This window comes from Gambusia affinis, linkage group LG14, assembly GCF_019740435.1.
Source record: "Gambusia affinis linkage group LG14, SWU_Gaff_1.0, whole genome shotgun sequence".
NCBI lineage: Eukaryota > Metazoa > Chordata > Actinopteri > Cyprinodontiformes > Poeciliidae > Gambusia > Gambusia affinis.
Window position 1 is genome coordinate 27188879 of NC_057881.1, and position 26817 is coordinate 27215695.

General features: G+C 37.8%; 1 protein-coding gene across 1 annotated transcript; it reads left to right on the forward strand.

The window, feature by feature from the left end:
* The first annotated feature begins 2312 nt into the window (after positions 1–2312).
* Positions 2313–26537, forward strand: LOC122844000 (collagen alpha-2(XI) chain-like). Its single transcript, XM_044139202.1, has 60 exons — positions 2313–2543; positions 3579–3698; positions 5081–5296; positions 6022–6075; positions 6517–6558; positions 6691–6753; positions 6857–6931; positions 7286–7372; positions 7791–7847; positions 8014–8067; positions 8142–8195; positions 8420–8473; positions 8626–8679; positions 8788–8841; positions 8947–8991; positions 9212–9265; positions 9630–9674; positions 9833–9886; positions 11034–11078; positions 11474–11527; positions 11616–11660; positions 11788–11841; positions 12045–12089; positions 12219–12272; positions 12417–12524; positions 13779–13832; positions 13915–13968; positions 14149–14193; positions 14576–14629; positions 14874–14918; positions 15058–15111; positions 15197–15250; positions 15606–15659; positions 15767–15964; positions 17070–17123; positions 17317–17424; positions 17556–17663; positions 17976–18029; positions 18136–18189; positions 18299–18406; positions 18568–18621; positions 18731–18784; positions 19115–19168; positions 19244–19297; positions 20093–20200; positions 20293–20346; positions 20524–20571; positions 20663–20716; positions 20894–20947; positions 21298–21405; positions 21509–21562; positions 22050–22211; positions 22289–22342; positions 22415–22450; positions 22536–22589; positions 22696–22981; positions 23181–23290; positions 23610–23678; positions 23774–24010; positions 24827–26537. The coding sequence occupies exons 1-60, from the start codon at positions 2439–2441 to the stop codon at positions 24971–24973; spliced, it is 4641 nt and encodes a 1546-aa protein (XP_043995137.1). The 5' UTR covers positions 2313–2438; the 3' UTR covers positions 24974–26537.
* Positions 26538–26817: the final 280 nt, after the last annotated feature.

The window sequence follows — 26817 nt, forward strand, 5'->3', positions numbered from 1 at the left end:
CTGCTTTATTTTACTTCACATTTTCCTTTCTTAATAATCAAGATTTACCTCCTAAACGTCCACTCCATATCTGCCATTTGTCTTACTCAGGGTTATGTTTGTTTCCTGTCAGATTTTGTCTCAAATCAATAAAATGTTGTCATTTATGTATGTATGTATGTTCACATGTGGCCAAGTGGCAGCACTGAGGAAGTGTAGGTATTCTTGTTTTGGCATACACACATGTAATTTGTTTTCTCGATTATACATTGTTAAGTTGGATAATTTCTAACATAAACATAACATAAAACGTAGCAGAATCTACAAAAACAAATTAGACATGCAAACATTTATTATTAAAGCTTCTGGATCTGTTGATGGTACTAAATTAATTGCATTGGACTGAGTTTATGTACATATGGCTAAGATTTTTTTTTTAAAAAAGCCTAAGTAATTTCATCTAACTATTTTCTTATAATGTTATGATTTATGATATTCAGTTGTCACAGAGAAATAAGTGCTTACAGTAGTTTTGTGGTCTTTTAAGATGAACTTCAACAGTTGGCAGAAAACTGTTTATTTAACCTTTTCATTGTTTTAACACTTGCATGATCACTTAATTGTTCTGAAAAGTTAAGATTGTTGCATGTTTCTGTCTTTTTGTAATATGTGTTCAATATATTTTTGTCAGTACATACAATTAATTTACTGCATGGTAATACAGTTGACGTTTGCAGTATATCCATAAAAGCCATGCATGGATGTTTGTATCAAAATGTGTTCAGATTCTATGCTTATATCAACCCTGAAGGTCTGTTTCTTCTCATGTATCATTTTACTGTTATTTTAGAATAATCTTATTTGCATGCATTTACTGTAGCACTTGTGAGATAAGAGTTGATCTATGCATGGTACTTTTTTATTTTTTGGGGTTTAATTTGACTGACATGTTTTTGCATGCCCAGATAATATTAAACTGTTGTCCTTTGCATGGCTTAACACCTGGAAATTACCAGATTTTCCAGTTGGACCTCATTGTACATTAGTGCAGCTCTGCAACAGGTTAGTGCATTAGTGATGAGTATGATTGTATGTGTGTTTGTGGGATTGTGTCCACAGTGTGTGAGTTAAAACAGCTGGCTTTAGCTGACCGTTCACACCCTCAGTGCCTCTACTAAACCACAACCTCCAGTTCCTTAGAGAGCAAAGATGCTGCTTTGTCATTTGATATTGGGAATGGCATTACTGGAGAAAACAGCTAAATTAAATCATACAATTTTGGATCAACGTACCAACATTTCTTAAATGCCTCTTGAGAATTCACTGCTAACTGATTTATTAATGTTATCTTAGATCTAGACTTCTGCTGTATCCAGTAATGCCTGCACAGTCTCAGTAAATCATCCAGACCTTAGCCATCTTTATGTCACTGTTTGTCAAAACACCCACTCTTGTCTTTTTGTCTCTTTCTGTCAATCCTTTGTTTGTGCTTTTCATTTTTCTCCCAACCCCTCTGTGTATCTGTGTCATCTTTTACCCTCCCTCCCTTTCTTTGTCAATTTGCACTTCTACATTATAAATACTCTTCTACAAACAATTTTACTGGATATTAGAAGAAAGCACTCGATGGAAAAGCAGCTCCATCTAAACCCCTTCTTGTAAAAGTTAAACCCACTCCACCCAGGTCAGCCAAGACTGGATCATACAAAGTGGTTGTCAAGCCACCTATCCCCACCAAAGCTCCTAAATCCCCTACAACTAAATCACCCAAAGCAAAACCTACTGCAGCCGAGGTCCTCTTGTCTAAGATCAAGCCAACTACAGCAAGTAAATCTAAACCCACATCTGCTCCTGCTAAGAATGGAAATGGCAAATCAACTGCTCAGAAGAAACCAAATACTGGCACTAAAGCCAATGGTAATGGTAATGGAAAGACATCTGCAGAAAAATCTAATGGTAACAGTAAAGCTCAAACCCATACTAATGGAAATGGCAAAGGGACCGGAAAGGCCTCTGTTGTGTCTAAGGTGAATGGAAATGGCAATGGCAAAGCTACAACAGAGAAGAAACCTGTTGGAAATGGCAAAGCTACTTCTGAAGTTAAAGTTAATGGCAATGCTGGGAATAAAGTCAATGATGCAGCTAAAGCAAACGGCAAGTCTAGTAAAGAGGCTACAAAAATTAAAACCACTAACAAACCAAAGACTGTGGCCAGTGGAGCTACTTTAACCTCCAAGCCAAAAGCTACTAAATCACCCAAACCCACAAAACCAGCTCCAACAAAAACGGCAAAACCTGCTGCCACCAGGGGTTCAGTAGGAAAGAGTAAAGATTTGGCCAACAAGGTTCCTCTGGTCAAACCGACTATCGGCAAACCTCAGAAGGTTTCCAATCCAACAAAAGCAACTTCTCCATCTCCAGCCATCCGACCCACTTCGTCTAAACCTACCAAACCCAGGATGATAGACAACGATGTGAAATCCCAACACAGGCCTTTCCCACCATTTGGCAAGGCTGCGCAGAGTGGACCTGAAGTTAAGAAAGTTACCAACGGTTTTCAACAGGTACAACATGAGGGTTCATGTTTGGCTTGAAATGTCCACAGATTTCTGCTCCACTCTTTCATTCTCTTTGCTAGCATTTTCCATCTCCTGGGACCTACAGCAAAATTGCAGATGTCATTGCAGATTTTGATGTAAATCCTCAAGCTAGCTGTCTGAATGGAAGTTAGTTCATAAGGACATGCTGCCTTCTTGTATTTGCACATATCATATGTTCCTCACAATCTTTGCAACCTCTCCATATGATATGATCCTGCGGCGCACATTGAAGCATGGCTAAAAACAGTTTATCTGTTCTTTACTTCATGCTGAGACAGAATCCTAAGCCCCAGACCTCGTTTTCCATGGAAACACTTAAAGTAAGAATCAAGTATTTATCATGGTACAGAAAGTGGGAATCGACATTTATTATTACTACACTTAAAACACTTGCAGCAGAGCAAACCTCCACCTGTCGCTTTGTCACTGTATGGCAATTTGTTTTAGTAGCCTGTCTTTCTGATTTCTATCTCTTTGTCTTTTGTTGACTTTATATGACATATAAGTAAAACAGTTTCACAGAACGCGTGACAAAAGTCCAGCTCTGTAAGGCTGTTATGTCACTTTGTCTAAGTTTTCTTATCTTGGTTGAATCTACAGACTGAAGCATCAAGCTATGATATTTCCATCTCATGGGATGAGATGCTCTCAGTGTTGCTTCCAATAAGAGCAAACTTCACACTTTTTGAACCTTGGCTTGTGAACTATAAAAAGCAAAACCAGTTCAAGAATTGCATGAAAAGAAGTTTCAGTAAAGTCTCAATGGCACTGCAAACTGTGAAAATTTATAGTCATTGATATGTTGACGCTACCTGAAACTTCTTTTCTAAAAATGGATCTTTATAAGATTAAAAATGTGTGTCGCCAGTGAAACAAAAATGACCACTGGTGACCACAGTTTTACAGTTTCCAGTTTCTGGCTCAAGCAGACTGAACTAACCCTGCTCTCCCAATCAATTCTGCTTATTTCCTCTCTGCTCACAACTTCCTGTCAAACAGGATGTAGACACTGAATATTCTGAGGCTGGCCACACCGCTACAGACACCGATTATTACTATGAGGAGATGGTTCCACAGCCAGACGGTGAGGTGATTGGACAAGAAGAGATACCTGTTCAGGTAAAAAGAAAATGACTCTTAATTACACATGTCAGATAAAACCAGATATATAGATAGATCTTCCATTATGAATTTGTTTTCAATATTTGTAGATTAAATTCAAATTTGTCAAGTGAGATCCAACAGCTAAGAAGTAAATATGTTTGATTTGTACCACAGAATAAAACCGGTTTAGCAGCTGTATGTTGGTGAGCCCAGTCCTTGTAGATTAATATCATAGTATAAGTTATTTCCTCTTCTCTACATATTTCTAACCACTCATTACTGTGCTGTTGGCACTGATGCCACAAAGCAACATGTGAGAGAAAACTCCTTTTGAATGAGACTCTCCCACATTCATCTCCTTTACCATCAAACATGTTTATGTGGCTCTCTTTCTCCTTAACAGCAAGATTCTGATGTTGTTCTCATGTCAAGATACCTACTTTAATATCTAAGTCATCCTGAAATAAGAACAAAAATCTTGTGGAAAGAAGCTCCACATAAGAATGTTTGATGTGTGTTTTTACCACAGTGACACAAGGAGATGAATAAAATGCATTCTTATATGAAAGAAAAGGCCAGTACAGTTTCCACTCAGGGTTCCTTAATGGTGCTTTTGTGTATTTTGTAAAAATAGTTTTTTAGTTCTTATGTGTTCATGTAGAAAATCAAAGTTCATTTTTACTTATTTGTGTTATATGATTTTATTGACTTTGTCCAAATTTTGTGCTGAAATCTGTTGCAACTTTGAAGAAACCTTTGGTATGGTAAGGAATGCTGTTTGAAACACTATAGTATGTGTTACAAGCAAATATTTCTGTATTCCCACTGGATTAAAAACCTTTGTAACAGAGTTGGTAAGTACACATGTAACATTTTTGCTTTGCATAGAGTAGCACGTAGCAGAAGCTTGTTTTCGCAAAGTTTGTCATTATCAGTTTGTGTTCAGAAAGGTAAAAATGAACGTCTGCAGCACAGACTGTACCAAACTCTTACAAAAATAAATTTATTTACAAATCATCAAACAGAAGCTGGTAATGAGATGCTCTGCTGAAAACCTACTGAGAAAACTAAAACAGAAGATTTAGAGTGGCAGGATAAATGTCCTTCATCGTTTATGGAAAAAAGCAAACTGAATCAAGGACTGATGAAGTTTCTAGGAAATGCCACATTGTTTTATTTTAACTCAAACTTATAACAGTTGCACAAGGTAAGTTATATTTAATCTGTTCCCTTTTCTGGTACACCTCCTTATTTCTACCCTCTTTTTTCTGCTGCACTTACATTTTCCATTCTACACATCTCCCATCTCACTTCCCTTTCTTGTACCTTTATCTTCTCTTGGCTCTTTCTGTCCTGTTTTTCCATCCATCCTTTGGGGCTGTAAAAACGCTTCACAGCCCCAGGTAGAACCAGCCCTGGACGGAGAGGAGTTAGATGCCACAAAGACAGGCGGTGTGGGAGAAGAAGTCTTCACTGAGGAGTATGTGACTGGAGACGTGGGCATGAAGGAATATGATTATTCCTACAAAGACTACAGTGACCCAGTACCAGAGACCGGAGAGGCTGATGGCTACATTGGGCCCGCCTTGTCCGCTGTGACCGATGAGGGAGGCGTGAGTATTTTTGCTTTTGAAGCAAAAAATTGTTTTAACCAATCAGGAAGTTCTGGTCTTTGTTAAATTGTATTCAATGTCTTCTCAATGATTTGTTTGAGTTTGCTAAGTGTATTTTTTAATTTAACCCAAACCAACACAGTCCAGATAAATTTCTTATCCACTGTTGGTTAAAGTCTTTGTGTTCACATGTTGATGTCACTAAATTAGAAAAAATGTTATTTAAAAGATTTCAAAGATATCCAGGCAAAACTCAGTCAACCAAAGAGAAATATATTGAATGCAATTCAAGACCTTGAAGTTACACTGTTGGTTGAAAATGCTTTTATTTTTAAAGTTAAAGGAAGCAGTAAATCAATGCTGTGGCTAATGCTCATGTAGAGGCTGCTAAACATAATCAGTAACCAGAAGCATCACTGAACATTATCATCTGAAAGGTCATTCGTTTTCAGTGTATGGCTTTACTGTAGTGGTGGTAAGCTTCTTTTTTTATTAAAACTTTATGATAGTTAAGGACCAAGACTGTGGAGATCCACATCGGTAATCTAAGAAAAAAAAGATTCACACAAGAAAAACACATTTTCATTGTATTACATTTATTTTAATGCTTTAACAGGATTGTGGGAAATTGTTGGCTATTAGTGTTGACTTTTCTTTGTTTTATATGTGGAAGTAGCTCCATAATGACTGTGTTGTGTTCCTGGATACTTGTGTGTTTTTCTCAGGCCGGCATCAGCGGCCAGAAAGGAGAGAAGGGAGAACCTGCTGTTTTGGAGCCTGTGAGTCTTTGTTGTGTTTTGTGTTCACACAATGTTCAGAATTATGACAGCTGATTTAAAATATTTAAACGTTTTTAATCGAGCCAATAGAGCATCTTCATACTAAAGAAATGTAACTGCCAATATAAAACAGTAAAAGTAATTTTTTTAATTGATTAATTTCCAACCACTTATCAGTTTCAACTCTAATAAATATTGAAGCTTCTTTGGTTAATAAACGTTTCAACAATTTTGGCTAAATTTCTTATATATCAGTTAAGGTACTAAATATTAAAAATGATAAACACATTTTTATTCATAATTTAGTTACTAAAAGTTTTTTTCTGACTCCAGTACATCTGTAGGTATTATTAGAAGGATACTGATTTCTGCAAAGTGTAAACTGTGACATCATTTTATCTTCAGTTTTTTATTGACATTTTTTATTTAATTGTTTTGCAGGGAATGCTGATTGAAGGTCCTCCAGGGCCTGAAGGACCTGCTGTAAGTAGTACATTGTCTGCTTTTTTGGTTGTTTAATTGATTAGATTGCATTATTATATTTCTTGACTGGAAAATGTAGTTATGCATTTACCATACTTAGTTTATTAAAGTGATCTTGTCTCTGTTTTTCAGGGGCTTCCAGGACCTTCTGGTCCTTCTGGACCCCCCGGCTCCGTGGGTGACCCTGGTGAGAGGGTGAGATTGTTTTTAATAGTGCAGAATTGTGATTAATAAGTGAGGAAATAGTTTTAGTGTTTCTTCCCTATTATCTTTGTTTAATGCTCCTTTTTGTCCTCAGGGTCCTCCTGGTAGGGCGGGACTGCCTGGTGCCGATGGAGTTCCTGGACCTCCTGGAACCTCAGTCATGCTGCCTGTAAAATATCTTTACTTATTAATACTTTAGGCATAATTTCTATTTCTAATAATGTTTAAGGTGTTACAGTGTTTCTACTCACTGGTAGCTGTAATTTTGTTTAGCCTACTTTATAAAAGGTGATGGATGTTTTATTTTTTATATCACAACAACAACTAATTAAATATAAACCTTTAGATTTATTCTGTATTTATGCTTCAAACGGTTTCTCACTGCTGGGAATGTTTCTGCTCTGTTAAAGTTAATGTTCACTAACAGTTTTGTTTTGTGTTATAATGATGTAGTTACTGTTGGTGGTTCAGTAAACAGATCTGACTTTCAGTTTTAAACAAACTTTTTATTTTCTTATTGCAGTTCCGCTTTGGACAGAGTGGAGGAGATAAAGGTCCGGTTGTTTCTGCACAGGAAGCCCAGGCAGCAGCCATCTTGTCTCAGGCCAGGGTTAGTTCTGATTCTCTTTTAATTTTTCCACAATGCAAGAAGTTTTTTTAATAAATAGTGATGATTTGCAGTTATCCATTTAGCTCCATGGTAGCCTGTGTCATTGATATTGCTGTGTTCTTTCTTATTGGTTGACATGAGATGTTTTTTATTTAATTTAGTCAAACGCACCAACTGTAAAGAGATGACAAATTAAATTAGAAACTGAAAAAAACATCTAAATATTGTCAAAAGAAACTAATACATAAGTAACAAATTGAACTTTATTTTACAAAATCAGATATCAGTGCAGTAAAAATGTAAAGCTGTTGTTATGGTTTTGTTTTATTTGTTTTACTTAAACAAAATCATAGTAAATAGCTGCATGTTCCTATCATTGTTGAGGTTAAGATGTTATTATTATTTTTGTTTTGTGTAGATGGCTCTGAAGGGACCACCTGGACCGATGGGATTCACTGGACGCCCAGGACCCCTGGTGGGTTAACAGCAACCAGTTCAGATCTGTTTGTTTCATGGCTGTTCTTTCATAAGCCTCTTTGTTCATTAAATCGCCGTTATCATTTTAGGGTGTTTTTTTGCATCATCATTAACGCCTGAGGAATTAGAAAACAGTTTGCTTTGATGATCTTGTTTTTCCTCAGGGAAATCCAGGAAGTCCAGGTTTGAAAGGAGAGAGTGGAGACCCTGGTTCTCAGGTAAATCACTCATTTCACCACATCGGTGAGTTCAGCCTACATGGATGTAAAACATCACTGCCATCTTTGTTTAGGGCCCCAGGGGTCCCCAGGGTTTGCTGGGTCCTCCAGGAAAATCTGGAAGAAGAGTGAGTAAAATAACTGTTTTTGAAGCTATTTGAAATATTTTATCCATAAAAATTTAAATCCTTTGCAAAATTATTTGTACTTTTGGAAGTCCAGGATAGTTTTTTGAAAGTCTCAGAACAGAACCTCTTCATTTGACTCTATTTCATTTGTGTTTGTACAAGTATCACCCTGAAAAGCCAGAGCTGGATGTTATAAAACAGTGTTTTCTGTATCCTGTTGACAGGGTCGTGCTGGTGCTGATGGAGCCAGGGGAATGCCAGGAGAGACTGGAACCAAGGTAAAGTATTATTCATTAATTTGCAATAATTAGCATCATCAAATTGAACACAATTTGCCAGAACTCCCAAAACTGGCAGAACAGTCTCAGCTTTTTGGATCAAATATTTTGAAATAAAACAAGTTTCCTAAAAATGTTTGTTTTTGTTTCAGGGTGATCGTGGTTTTGATGGCCTTCCTGGTTTGCCTGGTGATAAAGGGCACAGAGTAAGTCAAACATTAGTGAAACATTAGTAATAATATCAATTTATTTGTAGCTTTCATTCAACACCTGTAGAATGTCCAAAGTCTTCATCTGAAATATTCTGTCTTTAGGGTGACCCGGGTCCAATGGGACTGCAAGGATCTCCTGGAGAGGATGGAGAGAGGGTGTGTAATAAAAACAAAAACATGAAATTTATTAGAAAGTATTTTTTACATTTTGTTACTTCACATCTTTTAGATATTATCTACTCACTGACTCTGTTTCTGTAGGGAGACGATGGAGACGTTGGACCTAGGGGTCTCCCAGGTGAACCCGTGAGTGTTTCCATGACAACCAAGGAGATTTAACATCTCTGTCTTTTGAGATTTTGTGTTGTGCATGTAAATATATAAAAACTATTCAGTTTCTCACAAAAATATTCCTGGTATTTTGGGTTGAACTGGAGGAGGATTTTACATGAAACTTGTTCTTGTAGCATGAAAGTCTTCAGATGTTTAGATGGATTCTTATTGGTTGTTCTTCGTCTTTCTGCAGGGACCTCGTGGTTTGCTTGGCCCTAAAGGTCCTCCAGGAATCTCTGGACCTCCTGTGAGTAAAATCAGTTTAAACTACTAATCTGTCTTATTTTAACCTCATTAAGTTATTAATGTCTGACCACAACAACCTCAGATCCTCAGGAACAAAATTACAAAATGAATCCTCAATATGTTTATCCGTGTAATTTATAATAGTTATGGGAAAGTCGCAACTACCAGTTAGAAACCCACTTGATTTTTTTCTACATATTGGATTTTTTCTACATATTTCTACATACATTTTCTACACAGTTTGAGATTTTTTATTTTATAATTACCTTAATGCAACATAATAGTTATGTCAGCTATTGAGCTTATTTGCTAATTTCGTTCAGTTGGTGTCCATGATTAATGGTGTTTGTATAATCTCTTTTCAGGGTGTAAGAGGAAATGATGGACCTCATGGTCCCAAAGGAAACTTGGTCAGTAACCATTTAATCAATTATATTTTCTTGTAATCTGTGTATGTATCTTGTAATCTGGTAGTTGCACAAGAAAATCTATCTAAAATGAGTTATCAATCTCATTTCTTCATTATGTGTCTCTTGGTCATCATTTATCGTCTTGTTCTGTCATTAAGGGTCCACAAGGTGAGCCAGGACCTCCAGGTCAGCAGGGAACTCCAGGAACTCAGGTGAGAAACCATCAGCTGTCAACTAACTGAAATAATTATGTGCTGAAGTTTTTATCCTCCAGACTGAGATGCATTTAAAGCTGCGTCTCCATACATTTTAATTCCTTCATTCTCAAAATATGTGAGAACGCCACATTGTTTTATGTTTATGAAAATATATTATAGTTAGTTATTTTTTTAATACTAAAACTTCTGAGTCCTGTTCGTCCCAGTATTAAGGTTCCCTAAAAACATAAGAGTCGGTCAAACGGGCAAAAATTATGTTTCAGACAGGATCTCACCAAGACCTTTACCTGGACTGAATACAGAAACACTTAAACTTTTTCACTTTCTGCAATGTAACAACCACAAACTTTAACATATTTTCATAAATTTTTTGTGACAGAGTAAGAAAATGGGAGATGGTTTTTCCATTGTTTTCCACATGAATGTTTGAAAAGTGTTGCATGCATAGACATTTTTAACCCTTCACTCCTTTGACTTAAAAAAATACCATATTAGCAAATAGAGACCAGCTGTGTGTAATTTAGTGTCAATAAAAGTGCAGATCTTCTGTGACGGACTCAGAGATCTGATAGAAAACATTATTGATCAACCAGCATCATGAAGGCCAGAAAACACAGCAGAGAGTCAAGGAGGAACCTCTGGAAAAGATTAAAGCAGGATTATTTGATAAAACAGCAATGAACTTTGATCTCTGTTCAATTTATTATCTGAAAATGGAAAGAATATGGCACAACTGTGAGCGTACTAAGACATGATGGACGTTTGGCATTAATTGAAAATTGATGTTGACAGAAACTTAATCCAATCTGGAGGCTTTTTTAGAAACAGGAAGGAGTAAACATTTCTTAAGATGCAAAAAGATATAATAGAGTTGTAATTCTGAAATATCCACAAAGAATTGAAGACCCTCTGAGTTGTACAGTAGTTAAATATTGTGCAGCTTTAATGTGTAATTGTTGTTTTTATGTCACCAGTTATCAATCATGTTAATCAGGTTTTTGCCGCTTAGATGCTGAATTCTTCATGTCTGCATCTCAGTGTTATAAGTTCTAGATTTTGTTTTATCTATACATATTCTTGGAGTGTACATCTACAATATGTTTTATTATTTCAGCAAAATTAACTCTGTTTTTCTTTGCAGGGAATGCCAGGACCGCAGGGGGCGATCGGACCACCAGGAGAGAAAGTAAGGAGCCAGAAGCACCACAGATTTTTACATCTATTTCAGACTTTATGATGCATCTTTAACCAGATCTGGTCATTATTTTAGTAGAGAAAATGGATGGATAGCATCATAAACCTTCATTTTCCAGATGTAACTACTTGGCTAAAGCACATTTCAAAAGAACCGAGAATAATCCTTTCATGTTTTATAATCTCTAGATTTCATTAAAATGTTATGTTATTATTATATGAAATACTTTTGAAATGCAACCTTTCCTGAGTCCTCACCTATTAGCTGCAGACAATTGGTACCACCTTCAACCCTGAAAAGTATAAGGTGTCTATATTAAAAAGATTGATGGTTTAATGGCTTTTACTTATAATTCTAGATTTTTACCATCTTAACTTTCTCTCTAGGGTCCCACTGGAAAACCAGGTTTGCCTGGAATGCCAGGAGCTGACGGCCCTCCTGTAAGTTCGTTTTGATTAATTATTTTACTTTTAGATTAAATAAATACAGCCAACACTAAGGCTGGGGCTCTATTTCATTTATTCTCAGGGTCACCCAGGAAAGGAGGGGCCTTCTGGCACTAAAGGAAATCAGGTTGGTTTCACAGAGTTCTGAATATATTTTCATGAAACACATTTTAAAGTTCACAGAGTTACAGAAAGAGTGTCTGAAAATAACAAATATTAATTTGTGTAATATGCTTTCAACTCGTTGTCTTCAGGGTCCCAACGGTCCTCAGGGAGCGATTGGTTATCCTGGACCTCGTGGCATTAAGGTCAGTTTATTTTATTCATAATTTACCAAAACTAATGTAAAATTTTATTGTTTTTACTGAACCTTTGCTAAGTTTTAATTGAATTCACTTTTGGAGATTTTTTGCATTGCAATGTAAAATAAACTGAGTCAATTCAAAGAGTTTTATTTGTCAGCTGTTATTTTCTGTCTCACTGCACTGATAAAATGATCCTCTGGTTGCAGGGAGCTCAAGGAATCCGGGGCCTAAAGGGTCACAAAGGAGAGAAGGTGTGTCCTTGATTAATGGTTTAATGCCACCAACAGTATCACAGAAACAATATCACATCCATCCATAGATGACTAACAATAACACAAAACAAAGACTTGTGCTTTATTGTCATGTGTTTTTATCCTCAGGGTGAAGATGGATTCCCAGGAATTAAGGGAGATTTTGGTGTCAAGGGAGAAAGGGTAAAATAAATTATACATCATAGATGGCTGGATTAATCTTTAATAAATTAACTATTTATCGTCTTCATTGTACTGATCAGTTTTATGGTTTATTGTTGTTTTCTTTATATATACTGAAGGCGTTGTTTTGTGTCCTTTTGGTAGGGTGAGATTGGAGTACCTGGACCTAGAGGAGAGGACGGTCCTGAGGGGCCAAAGGGTCGTGTTGGACCCCCTGGTGAGCTTGGAACAATTGGCCTCGCTGGGGAGAAGGTATGAATCTTTCATTCATCTTTAATTTTATATCTATTTAAAGTGGCATCCATATTTAAAGAGATGTTTTGAAACAATGTTGTTTTAAACCACAACACATGCAGAATGTTTTTCTTGAGGACGAAACTCTATCGTCCATCAGGCAACTTTAAAAAGTACCAGAAAAACATGGCAGACTCTCTAGTTTCACTGAAGTTTCCTGTTTGGGAACCTTAAAATTTCTCTGTCAGCTGCTGTGACAGTGAAAAAAAAAAGTGGACCAAACCAAAGATTTACATCAACATTTTCAGACCTTTACTTAATTCCTCACCTTAAACAACTTCCAATGTTCCACCACTGGTACTGGAGAACTTTCTGCCATGGTCCAAATGCCTGCAGCATTCAGCTAGACAAAATGCTGCACAGCACAAGACATGCAGGATTCCCTCTGACAACTAGGGATTTCACAAAAGCTGCACTTTAATGGTGCATTCAGGGTCAGCTGGTACACTGGATGGTTTCTGCATCAAACCGACTCCAGTGACTTAAACCATTTTTATTCTTAATTATCGGCTTCTAATTTTTCTGGTCAACAATTGTAAGAAGGATTTGATCACTTTAAGGCCAACAAAGATTTATCAGCTGATCATTGAGAAGAGCATTTTAAAAATAAAATGTAAATAAAAGTAGATTTTTTTTCCCAGAAATTGATACTCCTTTTACTTTTTTTTTTTGTTTTTTTTTGAGGGATTTAAATCTCAGGATTTCCACTGACAAGCAGAGATTTACCAAAAGCTGCACTCCTGTCCTGCTGGTCAGAAACAAACTGGGTTGAATAAAAATAGTTTTAAGTCTAAATCTGGCAGGTCAGAATAATTTTGGACTAAACTGTATGTTTACTTATTTTATCGGCAATTAAATAAAGACACAATAATGTTTTTCTTCCCTCATTGTCACATTAGTCAAGACAATTTGTTTCTTTTATTGTATTTAAATGAGAAAACATTTTGTGGATATTGTACCCATAACTTCTCATAGAGTATAATTATCATTTTTTTGTAATTTTGGTCAGGTCTCTTTGAAAGTAGATTTTTAATCTCAGTGTGACATACCTGTAAATTAATATTACGTAAACATACAATATTAACCTTACAACCAGCACCTTTGTTAAATCATTTCAACAAAGAAATTAACAGTGTAATAGAAATGACTTTAGAAAATTGATGGATTGATGTTGTACTTATGTAATTACCTGTAGTATTTTGTCCACTTTAGGGTAAACTTGGTGTACCTGGACTTCCTGGATATCCTGGAAGACAAGGAATCAAGGTAAAAAAAAAAAGTAATACAGCTTAAGAATTTTTTTTTTCATATCACTGCCAATATTTATATATTTCTTTACTTTTATTAGGGATCTCTTGGATTCCCTGGATTCCCAGGATCAAACGGAGAGAAAGGAACAAGGGTAAACTTTTAGTCCTGTGAAACATTTTGCTTTAATGTCAGACAATATCAGATGTTATTTGCAGCTACATTAATATTGTGATTCTATGCATAGTTAAACTGCACAAATCCATTTTTTGCTCTGCAAATTTTGTTCCATACTCTTTAAGTATCTAATTCAAGTTTTTGTTTGTTAAATCAGGGAGTTACTGGAAAACAGGGACCAAGAGGACAAAGAGGACCAACGGTAATTTTAATTAATTTAGTTATTCAGTTTATAAAAGCTGCACAGGTCTGTCATTTTATCAGCAAAGGGTGCAAAACTTTAACTGAATTGGGGCCAAAACAATAAGTTTTTAACTGTTTTACATTTGATCTCACAGCTTCACTTTTAGATGGTGTCGCAGTTAAACATTTAACCTCCAGGGGTCAGCAAAGAAAATATGTTTCTGTAGGATGTCTATTATTATTTATGTAGCAATATGATTATCATGTATGACTATTATTTATTTATACCAGAATATTTGGTATATTATTTATCATTATATCATTTTTTATATTTAAATTATAATTTTTTGTTTCTGTTTTTTGTTTATTTGTTTTTTAATTGAAACTTGTTTAACATTCAGGGCCCCAGAGGCCAGAGAGGCCCGAGAGGAGCAACTGGGAAACCAGGAGCAAAGGTTTGTCTAAACAATGTTTATTATCTCAACTGTTCAACTTTATTTAATTATATTCTGTTCTGTTTATTAATATTATTTTATTTTAAAAAATACCTAGCTTAAACCATAGCATTTGATTAATATTATTTATTTAAAATTGTGCTCTAAACTGTTCTGACACAACAATAGACTGAAGCTAATGGTAAAAAATAAAAACATTTTGTTTTCTGGTGTGTATTTGTTTAATTATCTGTGTTTTAATTAGGGAACATCTGGAAGCGACGGCCCTCCTGGTCCTCCTGGAGAGAGGGTGAGTGCTAATTAATATTTCCATTCACTACAGAAAACCCTCCTCTGATTGTTATCTGCCAACACAAACCTGTAGAAGACATTCAGCCATTGTCATCATATCTTTTCTTAACGATTTTCATATTCTGTGTTCCCACCAGGGCTTGCCTGGACCTCAGGGAGCCAACGGCTTCCCCGGCCCCAAAGGACCTCCTGTAAGAAAATGTTTTAATGAAATGGTTTTGTAGCTTCTAGTGATGTTAATTATTTTATTACTTATTATTAATAATAACATTACAGGGACCACCAGGAAAAGATGGACTGCCTGGACATCCTGGACAGAGAGGAGAAGTTGTAAGTTTTATATATTAGTTTTATATATTTGTCATAAAACATTTCCAGATGTGTGAAGTGACATTTGAGGATCTTCTGACTGTTAGAAACTCTGAATATTTGTACACAAACAGAGCAAAACACACTAAAGTTCTCAGTTTATTTGCAGGTGTTAAATCATTTGCAATAATTTTATTCTTTATAAACAATTTGAATTAAATAGATTTTGAGGAAGTTTTGGATTAAACCAATAGTCTTGAGTTTGCTTCACCTAATCTTAATTGTGTGTCTTAACAAACATTGTTTAGAGATCCTATTTTATTGGAATCTAAACCAGCAGCACAGATTATCTGTTCATTCAGTTTCTCTTCTGCAGGGTTTCCAAGGTAAAATGGGTCCACCCGGACCGCCTGGAGTTGTTGGACCTCAGGTGAGCTGAAGTTTCATCTTGTTGAACTTTTATCTCTGTTTTTTGTTGTAATGTTGTTTTTCTTTAATAATTTTCTCCTTCTGTTCTTTCCACCCCCGACTTTTTAGGGTCCGTCAGGAGAAACTGGCCCCATGGGTGAGCGGGGTCATCCTGGCCCCCCTGGTCCACCTGGAGAGCAGGGGCTCCCTGGTCAGTCAGGGAAAGAGGGCACTAAGGGCGACCCCGGGCCCCCAGGAGGTCCTGGAAAAGACGGGCCCCCAGGTCTGAGAGGTTTCCCCGGAGAGAGAGGACTTCCTGGAACCCCTGTAAGTATAATCAATAGAAATACAGAAAACAGGTGTTGCCAAATTTTTAAAAGATCATCAAGTATCTAATTAAATATGTATAAAATGCATCACTAGTAAAACAAGAACTGGGGCACAGTCTCCATATGCAGCCACATGCAGACAACAAAACATACGCAGCTCAAACCCACCAGCTGCCTGTTTTCTAAATGGGTTTGTGGTCTCAGTCACCGGCTCTGTGTCTTTTAGTTGAGCCTGAGCCGTTACTGAATCCTAATTATCATTTTAAATTGAATTAGACATGGTGGATATGCAACATGTCCCAATGTGAACACATACAGCACGTTATTGTTTCTCATTTTTACAAAAAGTATGTGCAAAAGTATTTATTATTCTGTTTAAAGCTGCACAGTACTATGTATCAACTCACAGTCAATATCTAAATGTCAATGAGTGTAATATTGAAATCTCTATTAATTAATTGGATGCTAGTTTTGGGAGGATTTTACATTTCTACTCATGATTCTTGCATTAAAATCTGCATTTGTCCAGTTGGATGGACTCTAACAACCCCAGACGGCCACAACACGTTAATGCTTTATGTTGTTGTGATGCTAAAGCTCACAGGAAATGAAGGGATGTAAAAGAAAGAAAAGAGTTTGCAGAATATAAATTAGTCTTAATCTATCCATTCATCCATCTATTGTCTTCTGCTTATCCAGGGTCGGGTTGCAGTTTAATCATCATCACAATATTCTGGAATAATGTTGGGTTTTTTTAATTGTGCAGCTCTACTAATCAGTTTATTAATGAAATGCTGCTTTTTGCCCAAACCTCCCTGCTACAGCTGAGGAGATGCATTGATGGTTTTAAAAGGTTGTAATGCAGAAAATCTGTTTTAATAGCTAATTTATTAAGTTGTACAAAGTTAAGTGTTGAAGTTTAGCTGCTGCTGTTTTCAAACAGGGTTCACTTAGTGAGAAAATGCAAAGTTGAATCTGAGCCAAAGTTGGATTTGAGAGGATCAGTTATTATTAAAATAATCTGATTATCAGAAATGAGATTTCCTTTTTACAGAAAGTGTGTAGTGAAAAACTGATTTGTTCCTCCTGATGTTTATTTCCAGGGTGGAGGAGGACTGAAAGGAGGAGAAGGACCTGCTGGGCCTCCTGGACCTGCTGTATGTTCTTTAACCATCTCAGAAATTTATATCAATATTTAAAAAATATAAACTCCTATTTCATATTTAAGCTTTAAGTTTAATTTTAGCATAAATCTTTTTCAGTGTTTGAATTTTTTAATGGGTCTAAACATTACAGCTCTCGTTTAAGAAACATCTACTGTGATTTAATCTGTTTCTTGAACTTTTCTAGGGTTCTCCTGGTGAGAGGGGCCCAGCTGGAACTGCCGGACCTGTGGGGCCTCCGGGCCGACCCGGTCCTCAGGGGCCTCCTGGACCAGCTGGAGAGAAAGGAGTCCCAGTGAGTGGTCTAGACGTTTTTGTATCTGGAGTTGACAGTGGGAATAATAACTAATCTAATTCCTAAAACATTGTGCAGCTGTAGGAAAACTGACCCAAACTTATTGTTTTTTTATCTTAACTTCTGTTAAGGGAGAAAAAGGACCTATTGGTCCAGCGGGTCGAGACGGAGTTCAAGGACCGGTGGGTCTGCCAGGTCCTGCTGGATCACCTGGAGTACCTGGAGAGGATGGTGATAAGGTCCGAAACTCAAAATTCATCTTATTAAAGATTGGCATTCCTACACATGCTTACTAAGTTCTGGGATTGGTTTATACTGGTAACTGATTACTAAATTTAGATCTGGTTTTATACAGAGTGACAATATTTAACAAATTCTTTAGACATGCTAATCTGGATAATAAGAGAAACCTGCATGTTCTAAAGAAATTAGTTGAAACAGAATTATAAATACAACTCTAGAAAAATAAAATAGATTAAATTCTAAAGGTGTGAGTCAGATATTGGGCTTTTGTTTCCTATAATGAAATAAATAATGTGCTTTTGTTTCAGGGTGAGGTTGGAGAACACGGTCAGAAAGGAGCCAAGGGAGGAAAAGGAGAGCATGTGAGTAAAAACAATAAAACTTTCATATTTAATTTTAGTGGTAATGGTCACAGTGAAATGTTTCATGTCTCTCTTTATTTCATTTTTATATGTTGTTGTTTTTCAGGGTCCTCCTGGCCCACCTGGTCCAATGGGTCCAGTCGGTCAGCCTGGTCCTGCTGTGAGTTCAAAGTTTCATTTATTTATTCCAGATTTTTTAAACATGATGTTTCTGGATTTGATTGTTGGTTGAACATGTTCTTATTTCCTCGTCTTTATTTGTGCTGCAGGGTGCAGATGGGGAACTGGGGCCCAGGGGCCAGCAGGGGCCGTTTGGCGCTAAAGGTGATGATGGGACTCGAGGATTTCCAGGAGCTCCAGGACCAATCGGACTGCAGGTAGAAACAAAACTAAAAGGATGATTTTCTTGGCTCCTTCTCCCAGAATTCAAGATATTTTTTTTAGAAACAATCCAAGCTGCATTTCTTTGTTTCTGAAGTTTTTCCGTTGAGTTTCTTGGCTGAAGAGTTTTTATTTAACATCATGTTCTGTTCTGCAGGGACTTCCTGGGCCACCGGGTGAGAAGGGAGAAACTGGTGATGTTGGACCTCTGGTGAGTTTCATAAAATACTAATTATGTTAAAAAAAACATGTGATGTGACTTCTTCTTTAAAATAAAATCACAATCAAAAATAAAAACAAAAGCCTCTTCCTGTCTCCAGGGGCCTCCAGGACCTCCTGGACCTCGCGGCCCTGCTGGTCCCAACGGAGCCGACGTGAGTCTCCAGAACTTTTCTTTTTGTTGCTACAAACGTACAATTTGTTGAAACGTTTAAAACTAAAGTAAAACAAGTAAAAGAACAAACAGCTTTGGGTTTAGTTCCAGCTACATGAAACAGCTCAGGCTGCTGGAGATTTATAAAATAATTAAGTTACTTTTCATAAAGTAAATGTTCATATAATGATTTACTGTCAGTTTGTTGAGTAAAACAAAATCATATTTTAGTTTCTTCTGTTACTAGTCAAACATGACGGTTATTAGGATGTAAATGTGTCTTTATAAGGTTACCTTTTTCTAATTAAATACATTTTTCTTTGTGTTTCAGGGTCCTCAAGGTCCTCCTGGTGGTTTAGGCAATCCTGGACCTCTTGGAGAGAAGGTCCAGTGTTTTTGGAAAAAAATAATGATTTTAATAAAGGAACAGTTTTAAAATGTTCTAATTTTTTCTCTACAGGGAGAACCTGGTGAAGCTGGACCTCCTGGTGTTGGAGGAGAGCCTGGAAAGAAGGTGAGAACCTGCATCCAACTAGATCTTTAAAAAGTTTGGGTGTTTAGAAACAGGTGCAAACTTGATAACACGTACAACGCTGATATACAAATCAGGTGCAACCAAGATTGCATCAGTAAAATGAGCAGGACATATACTGATCATTTGACATTTGAAAAAACTGGGAGGAGGATTTGCAAATGTGTTGACTGCAATGTGATTTATTAAACCAGAATCCGATTGAGTGATGTTTTTGTGTGTATGTGCAGCATAGACAAATAGTGACACAAAAATGTCTGCGGTCTCTGTGGTGAGCAGGAGGCATAGATACAACAACAGAAGGCGCCGCTCCTCCTTGGAGCTCCAGTTTCCAAGCTTCACAGTTTCCACCTTACAGATCAGCCACCTCACAACTCTGCCCTCAGCTCCTTCAGACTAGCCAGCAGCAATTAGCAAATCCCTGTTGGGTTGCATCTCTACTGAGCTCATTATAGGAGCGTCTCCTCAGTGCAGCACTGATAAAAAGGTTGTTGAGGTTAATAGAGGAGCCATGTTGTTCTGACTTTCTGAAGGAAGAGTTTCAGAAAGAGAAGGAAGTTTTTAAAGAGAAGCTCAATTTCAAAATGTTAAATTATAACGTCAAATTTTGCATTTTTATAAGAGCTAAAGGTAACATATTTACTTGCTTGTGCCTGGAAAATACATAATTCTGCCCCTTTAAGATCCGGCCCTTGGTGTGTTAATCAGCAGTCACTGTTGTCTCTGATTGGTCAGCCGTGTCTGTAGGTTAATGAAGAGTCGTGTTGTCGTTGACAGGGGCCTCGTGGAGAGCGTGGAGAGAAAGGAGAGGCTGGACAACCTGGAACTGCTGGACCTGCAGGAGGAAGAGGACGACCCGGAGACGACGGACCCAAAGGAAACCCAGTAGGACACACACAATGAGACACACACACACAGGTGAATAAATTAAAACACTCTAATCTTAAACTGTCATTTGTTTTTCCAACTAATTTCAGGGTCCTGTTGGTTTCCCTGGTGACCCCGGACCCCCTGGTGAGGTCGGACCCAGAGTGAGTGTCTTTTAGGATTCTTAATGCATCTTTTCTTTTTATTTCAAATCTTCTTTATAGACCCAGTTTAGTACCACTGCTCTATACTGGCTTTAATAAGCCAGTATAGAGCAATTTAGGAAACATTTTAATGTTTTCCTAAAATAGCATAAAATCTGTTTCTGACTTTGTTTTCAGGGTCAAGATGGGGCCAAAGGTGAGCGAGGAGAGGTGAACAGGGAGTCGGTCAGTAAAAATATGAAACAGTTCAGATTTTAGGATGAAACATTTTAATCTTTTCGTTTCTGAATGTTATTGTTTTGTTTCTCTGTCACAGGGTTCCCCGGGACCTCCTGGAGAGAATGGACCTCCTGGTCCGCCAGGAAAGAGGGTAAGAACATCTTCAACGTTTTACGGTTCACTGCTGCTGATGAGCTGATCGATAAGGGCTGCAAACAAGCAGCTAAAATTTATCTCTACTCTGCGTTTGATGAAGAGTTTATAGAAAAATCTCTTAATGTTAAAAGATGAAACATTTTGTTTTATTTCTTTGTGTTTTACCTGTCAGGGTCCTGCTGGAACAAGAGGAGCAGAAGGACGACAAGGAGAGAAAGGAACCAAAGTGAGTGTGTTTTCCAGATGGTCATCATGACGTCTCAGTTTAAACATGATCACTGCTTGACTTTACGGCCATTTACAATTCTAGATAATCCACAAATATTTGGTTCTACTTGGGACAAAACAAACAGGAAAATAAACAAATTCAGACTTTGATTATGTCTCTGTTCTTCATCACACCAGAGAAATAATGAACTTTATCATTAAATTAGATGTTTGCCTTCCTCTGATGTCAGTCATGCAATAATCTCCACTCTGGGTCACACCATAAAGGAAACCACCATGTCTAACCTCCTATCTATGAGGTATGGAGTAACTCAACAAAATGTAGACAATAATTGTGATTCTTCACAGGGAGACCCCGGTGCCGTTGGACCTCCTGGAAAAACTGGACCTGTTGGTCCTCAGGGTCAACCAGGAAAACCAGGAACAGAAGGTCTGAGAGGTCTGCCAGGATCAGTGGTCAGTTGGTTTTTATTTCTGTTGTTTTATATCTGGAAATGCAGCAACGATGCAACATTTTGAAGACTATTTGGGGTCGTCGCTGAATGTGTTTGTGTTTCAGGGAGAGCAAGGAGCTCCAGGAGCTGCTGGACAGAAAGGACCGCCTGGACCGATGGTACGACAACAGCTGCCTTTCTATTACAAATGTCTGTAAAACATTGTTAATAACCTGCTAATGTCAAAAAAACACAATCTTACAATTGTGGTGTTTTCATTAAATAAGAAACGCAACTAAAACCACTTCCTGTTGACTCCTTCATCATTTCCACCAGTAGTAACATCCTGTTGTTGATCACATGACTTGTGTGATACAAAGTGTTTTTATTGCAGTTTTGCAAAAAACACAAATTTCAACACTTCCAAAAAACCACTGTAGTCCATCACAAAAACTTTTTATCCATTTTTTTAAAACTGGTTTGTTTCCAATAAGCAACTTTTTTTTTGTAATTCCAATTTGCGCAACGGAAACGCCGCTTGTGGAAATACCCTTCCATGTTTTGCTCTGTTCAGCAGTACGGCTCGTTCCCTCTGATGTCTTCTCCAATCCTCCATCTCTCCATCATTTTGTCATCTGATCTTTCTTTCCATTGTTTCTCCTGCAGGGACCTCCGGGTCTGCCTGGTCTGCGTGGAGAACCCGGAGCGAAGGGAGAGAAGGGCCACCAGGGTCTCATTGGTCTGATTGGACCTCCAGGCGAGCAGGGAGAGAAGGGAGACCGAGGTCTGTCTGGGCCGCAGGGGTCCACTGGACCCAAAGGAGAGCCGGTAGGTTTAATATCTACACATAATGAAAATAAATAAAAAACCTTTAATAATTTTAGACACATTCTGTGTAATGACAGGGTATGGCTGGAGGCACCGGACCTCTCGGCCCAGCTGGTCCTCCTGGTCTTCCTGTGAGTTTTAACATGGCATCATTTAGATTGTGTGTCACTTTTAATAAAACTTAAGATTTTTGCCATTTTCAGGGACCCCAAGGTGTCAAAGGAGCAAAGGGTGCAACAGTAAGTTATAAATATTTTTTAAATAATAATCTAAATAAATAAATGTGAATACATCGAGAATAATTCTGATTCTGACAACCTTCAGGGAGGATCTGGTCCAAAAGGAGAAAAGGGCGTACAGGGACCTCCTGGAGAGCCTGTGAGTTTTACTTCCTGTTTGGTTTAATAAACTTTAAAAACATTTTAACATGAAAATCAACTGTTTTCTGGTCAGTTTGTGGATTAAAGTGTAAATCTTAATCCAGGGTCCACCAGGCGACGTCATTCAGCCGATCCCCATCCAGAGGAGTCCCAAGTCCAAACGCTCCATTGATGCCAGTCAGCTGCTGCCGGAGTTCGACCCGGAGATGCCGGCGTCGGACACGGCCGGCGCAGAGTTCCTGATGGGCAGCGAGGGCATGGAGGAGATCTTCGGCTCTCTGAATTCACTGCGGCAGGAGATCGATATGATGCGCTTCCCTGTGGGCACACAGGACAGCCCGGCCCGCACCTGCCAGGACCTCCACCTCAGCCAGCCAGAACTCAAGGATGGTACAGAACAAAGTCCAAATATTCACCTGCAGCCTCATTTTCCAGCAGATCTGAGTCATGTTTGATGCTATTCCTCAAAATTTTTAATTACTAATTTATAAAGTCAATTTAATCTGTAAACTTTAACACTTAATATAATATTATTGAATAAAAGGAAAGAATAAACATATTTATCTGTAATTTTCTGTTCCTTCTGCAGGAGAATACTGGATTGATCCCAACCAGGGCTGCTCCAGAGATTCCTTCAAGGTCTTCTGTAATTTCACTAGTGGAGAAACGTGTCTGCACCCCAGAAAAGGCATCGACACGGTCAGTCTAGAAACATTACAAAAACTTTATTTTTAATCTCAGATCTCACAGGTGCAAAGTTAGTAATCAGATTATATTTCCAGTTGTAAAAACTTTGAAAATCTCCATCGTAACGGATTTAAACTTATTTTAGGCAACGCGATTAATCTGCATCATGTAATATCAGCACTTTGAACTTTTTAACATTGATAGCTCTACTATGTTTACTTAAAGTTTGACATCCTGGGTGTCAAACTCTTGTTTTCTCTTACCAGGTTGCCATGAAAACCTCAAACTAGACTTATTAAATTAATGCTCAGCCTTTCGTTTCTGACTGCAGGTAAAGATGAACACCTGGACCAGAGAGACTCCAGGCTCTTGGTACAGTCAGTTTGCATCTGGCAGTAAGGTTAGTAAACCATAAAGTTTTGAACTTTTTATTTCTTTTCTCCACATGACTGAACTCAGTTTCAACATTTCTCTTCTCTCTCCTCGTCCGCTCAGTTCTCCTACGTGGACTCCAACGGCGCGCCCATAGCTGTGGTCCAGCTGGGCTTCCTGCGTCTCCTGAGCGTCCAGGCCCGTCAGAACCTAACATACCACTGCCACCGCTCAGTGGCCTGGGCCGACCGAAGTGCCAAGAACAACCACAAGAGGGCGCTGCACTTCAGAGGCGCCAACGACGAGGAGCTGAGCTACGAGAACAACCCTTACATCAAAGCGTTGATCGACGGCTGCTCTGTGAGTCCGGCGCTGATTCTGGTCCAAATGGGGAGAAAATGATGAAACGGTCCATAAAACAGAACCAAATTACAGAAACATTCAGCAACCTAAATAACCTCCATCTGGAGGAGTGTTCAGACAAGAGCTGAAACAATTAATCAGATTAATCGTGATAAGTTGATTATTAAAATAGTTGTCAACTTATTTAGTAATTGATTAATCATTAAGTGGAATATACAGAATATTAACTCTAAAACATGCAATCTGACTAAATAACAGCATAGTGAGAGCAGCAGTTAAGCCAAAACTGATCAAAAAATACATAAGTTTTACACTTAGAACATAAAAAATCTTCTTTGTCTGTAAATCGTTTCTACCCAGAACTGTTCTTTTTTCACTTTTTGCATCCAATTATTAATCAGTTGATCCAAAATTAATCACCAGATCAATGTTAAGTAAAGCAGAAAACTGTTTTAGCTGCAGATTCATCCTTTGCTACAAATGATCAAATGTTCACTAAAAGAAAAGTTTTTATTGCATTTTAGGCAAGAAAATGTTCTTTTCTAAAAAATTTACTTATTTATTCATTTATTTGCATTTTCAAAGTATTCTTAATATTGGATAAAATAAGATGAAGTGCTTAAATGCAAAACGTGCACAATGTGGTAATGTTTTTATGTGAATAAAATAATCAATTACTAAAATAATCATTAGTTGCAGACAACATTCTCCTTTATTCTCCTTTATGTGGATCAGCTCAGACATGCAGCATTAACAAGTTAAACTCATCCAAGCTGATAAAATGTCTAAAGTTGGACTTGTTCTCTCCTGCAGTATCGTAAAGGCTTTGACAGGACAGTCCTGGAGATCAACACGCCGCAGCTGGAGCATCTCCCTCTGCTGGACATCAAGGTGACAGACTTTGGGGAGAGCAACCAGCAGTTTGGCTTTGAACTGGGACCTGTCTGTTTCCAGGGCTAAACACACAAACACACACCACGCAGAACACACACCAACACTCCCACACACACACACACACACACTTAAACATGCACACGTGATCAACATACATGCCCGGTAATTTGTAAATTAACTTGTAAATGACATTAAATACATAAAACCCACACAGAAACACACACTCACTCTCACTTATGCGCCTCGGGAAACATTTCCCCAGCGGCTAACGGACTTAAAAACACAAGAGAAGTGAAATTAAACTTGTGAAGAGGAGAACGACGACTGGGAGCGTGACGGCATAGAAGGAGGAAAAAACCAGGAGAGAACATTCCTTGGAATAAAACGTTATTTTCACGAGCAACAGGAAGGATCCGGCCTGAGATGGAAGATGGAGCCGGCGGCACGACGCCTGCAGCTCCCTGGTCTCCAGTCCCACCTCACTCCTCCCCCATCCCACTTCCTCCTCCCTCCACCCAGATCTCCTGCTCTACCTCCCCCACCTCCTTCTGAAAAGAGAGTCACATGCAAACTTCATCTCCAGGTTTATCGTGCAAAGCAACATGATTAACAGTCACATTAAAAACTGAAAAGTAGCACCTGTCTTCCTATAAAATATTTTATTTACTTTGGTTCGCAGCTTTACTGTTATACAACAACTTGAATAAAAGTTATTGACGTTTTTGAAGTGCCTTGTTTTACCTCATGAATAAAATCTGAATTCAGGCTGAAACAGTGGAAACAAAACTCAGATTTGAACCAGAAACAAACATCGTTGCACATCTAAACTTTGGGTTATTTCTGGGTGGTAACTGGTTTTGTTTCTTCGTGTTAATCATGTTGCTTACATGTAAACTCATCCTGCTTCACATCAGGAGGAACCAAAGAGTTGATGTCACCAGATAAAAACAGGGGCCTCACCACATGATCTCTGCAGGGTCTTACTTATCTGATTCTTTATTATCTTCATCCTGAGCTTCTGTAACGTGAACTTTCTGCTCTGTAAAACATCATCGACACCCTGAGGTTTTACCTTTTGTTGCCTAACATGATTCCCTGCTCAAATGATTATTAAAATCTGTCTGAAGGTGCTTTTAAACTCAGCATTTTTGTTCGTTGGACAAACTGCTGCTGACATAAAATAACAGCTGATGCCTCCATCAGTGAAGTGAAAGCCATTTTATAAGCTGTGCTGAACATGAATATTTCTGGTGCCTTTGTAAAGAAAACAATCCAAAATGGCCTCAGCATGCATGTGCAGTGACTGTCTGTATGTAAACGCTCCCTTTTCATTTGTAGGAAAGATTTACTGAATTAAACTGTGTATCAAGGTGCTAATTATACAAAACTCCATTTTTTAGTCTCTTTTCTATTTCACAAAGCGTTTTAGGAGGGAAATGTGCATTACAGTACATTTGTACAGAAATAGCAATATTTTATTGTATTTATTTAAAACAGGGTGCTTTGAGAATAAAATAAGAACTATTATTTCAGACAGATGTGTGTTTCAGTTGTATTTATTTTAAAGCGGCTCAACTGAAGCGATTGATTTGCATGTTATGATCTCAGTCAGCCGGAGCTTCTGTCCAAACCCTGAACAAACATCTGTTGTACAACCAAAGAATCTGTGGCCGCGACTTATTGTAATATCCCTTTTATAATGTTTTTATCAGCTGTACTGTGCCTTTAAATGTTGCTTCCACTATATTGATTAAATGGTGACTCTCCAGTTCTGTCACATTCCTGTTTCCTTGCTAGAAATAAAGTTTACAGAGTCCATTCCTGCAGCTCCTGCAATAAAAAAAAGACTAAAAATGATCAATTTCTGCATGAGACCACAGGGAGGGAGAGGGAGGCGGTGATGGGAGTGG

Bases quoted from the DNA above. Each gene is read 5' to 3' on its own strand.
- LOC122844000 (XM_044139202.1), top strand. From the start codon at position 2,439: ATGATAGACAACGATGTGAAATCCCAACACAGGCCTTTCCCACCATTT. The intron at 20,347-20,523 runs GTGAGTGTCTTT...CTTTGTTTTCAG, and splicing joins CTGGTGAGGTCGGACCCAGA to GGTCAAGATGGGGCCAAAGG. The intron at 20,948-21,297 runs GTGAGTGTGTTT...GATTCTTCACAG, and splicing joins AAGGAGAGAAAGGAACCAAA to GGAGACCCCGGTGCCGTTGG.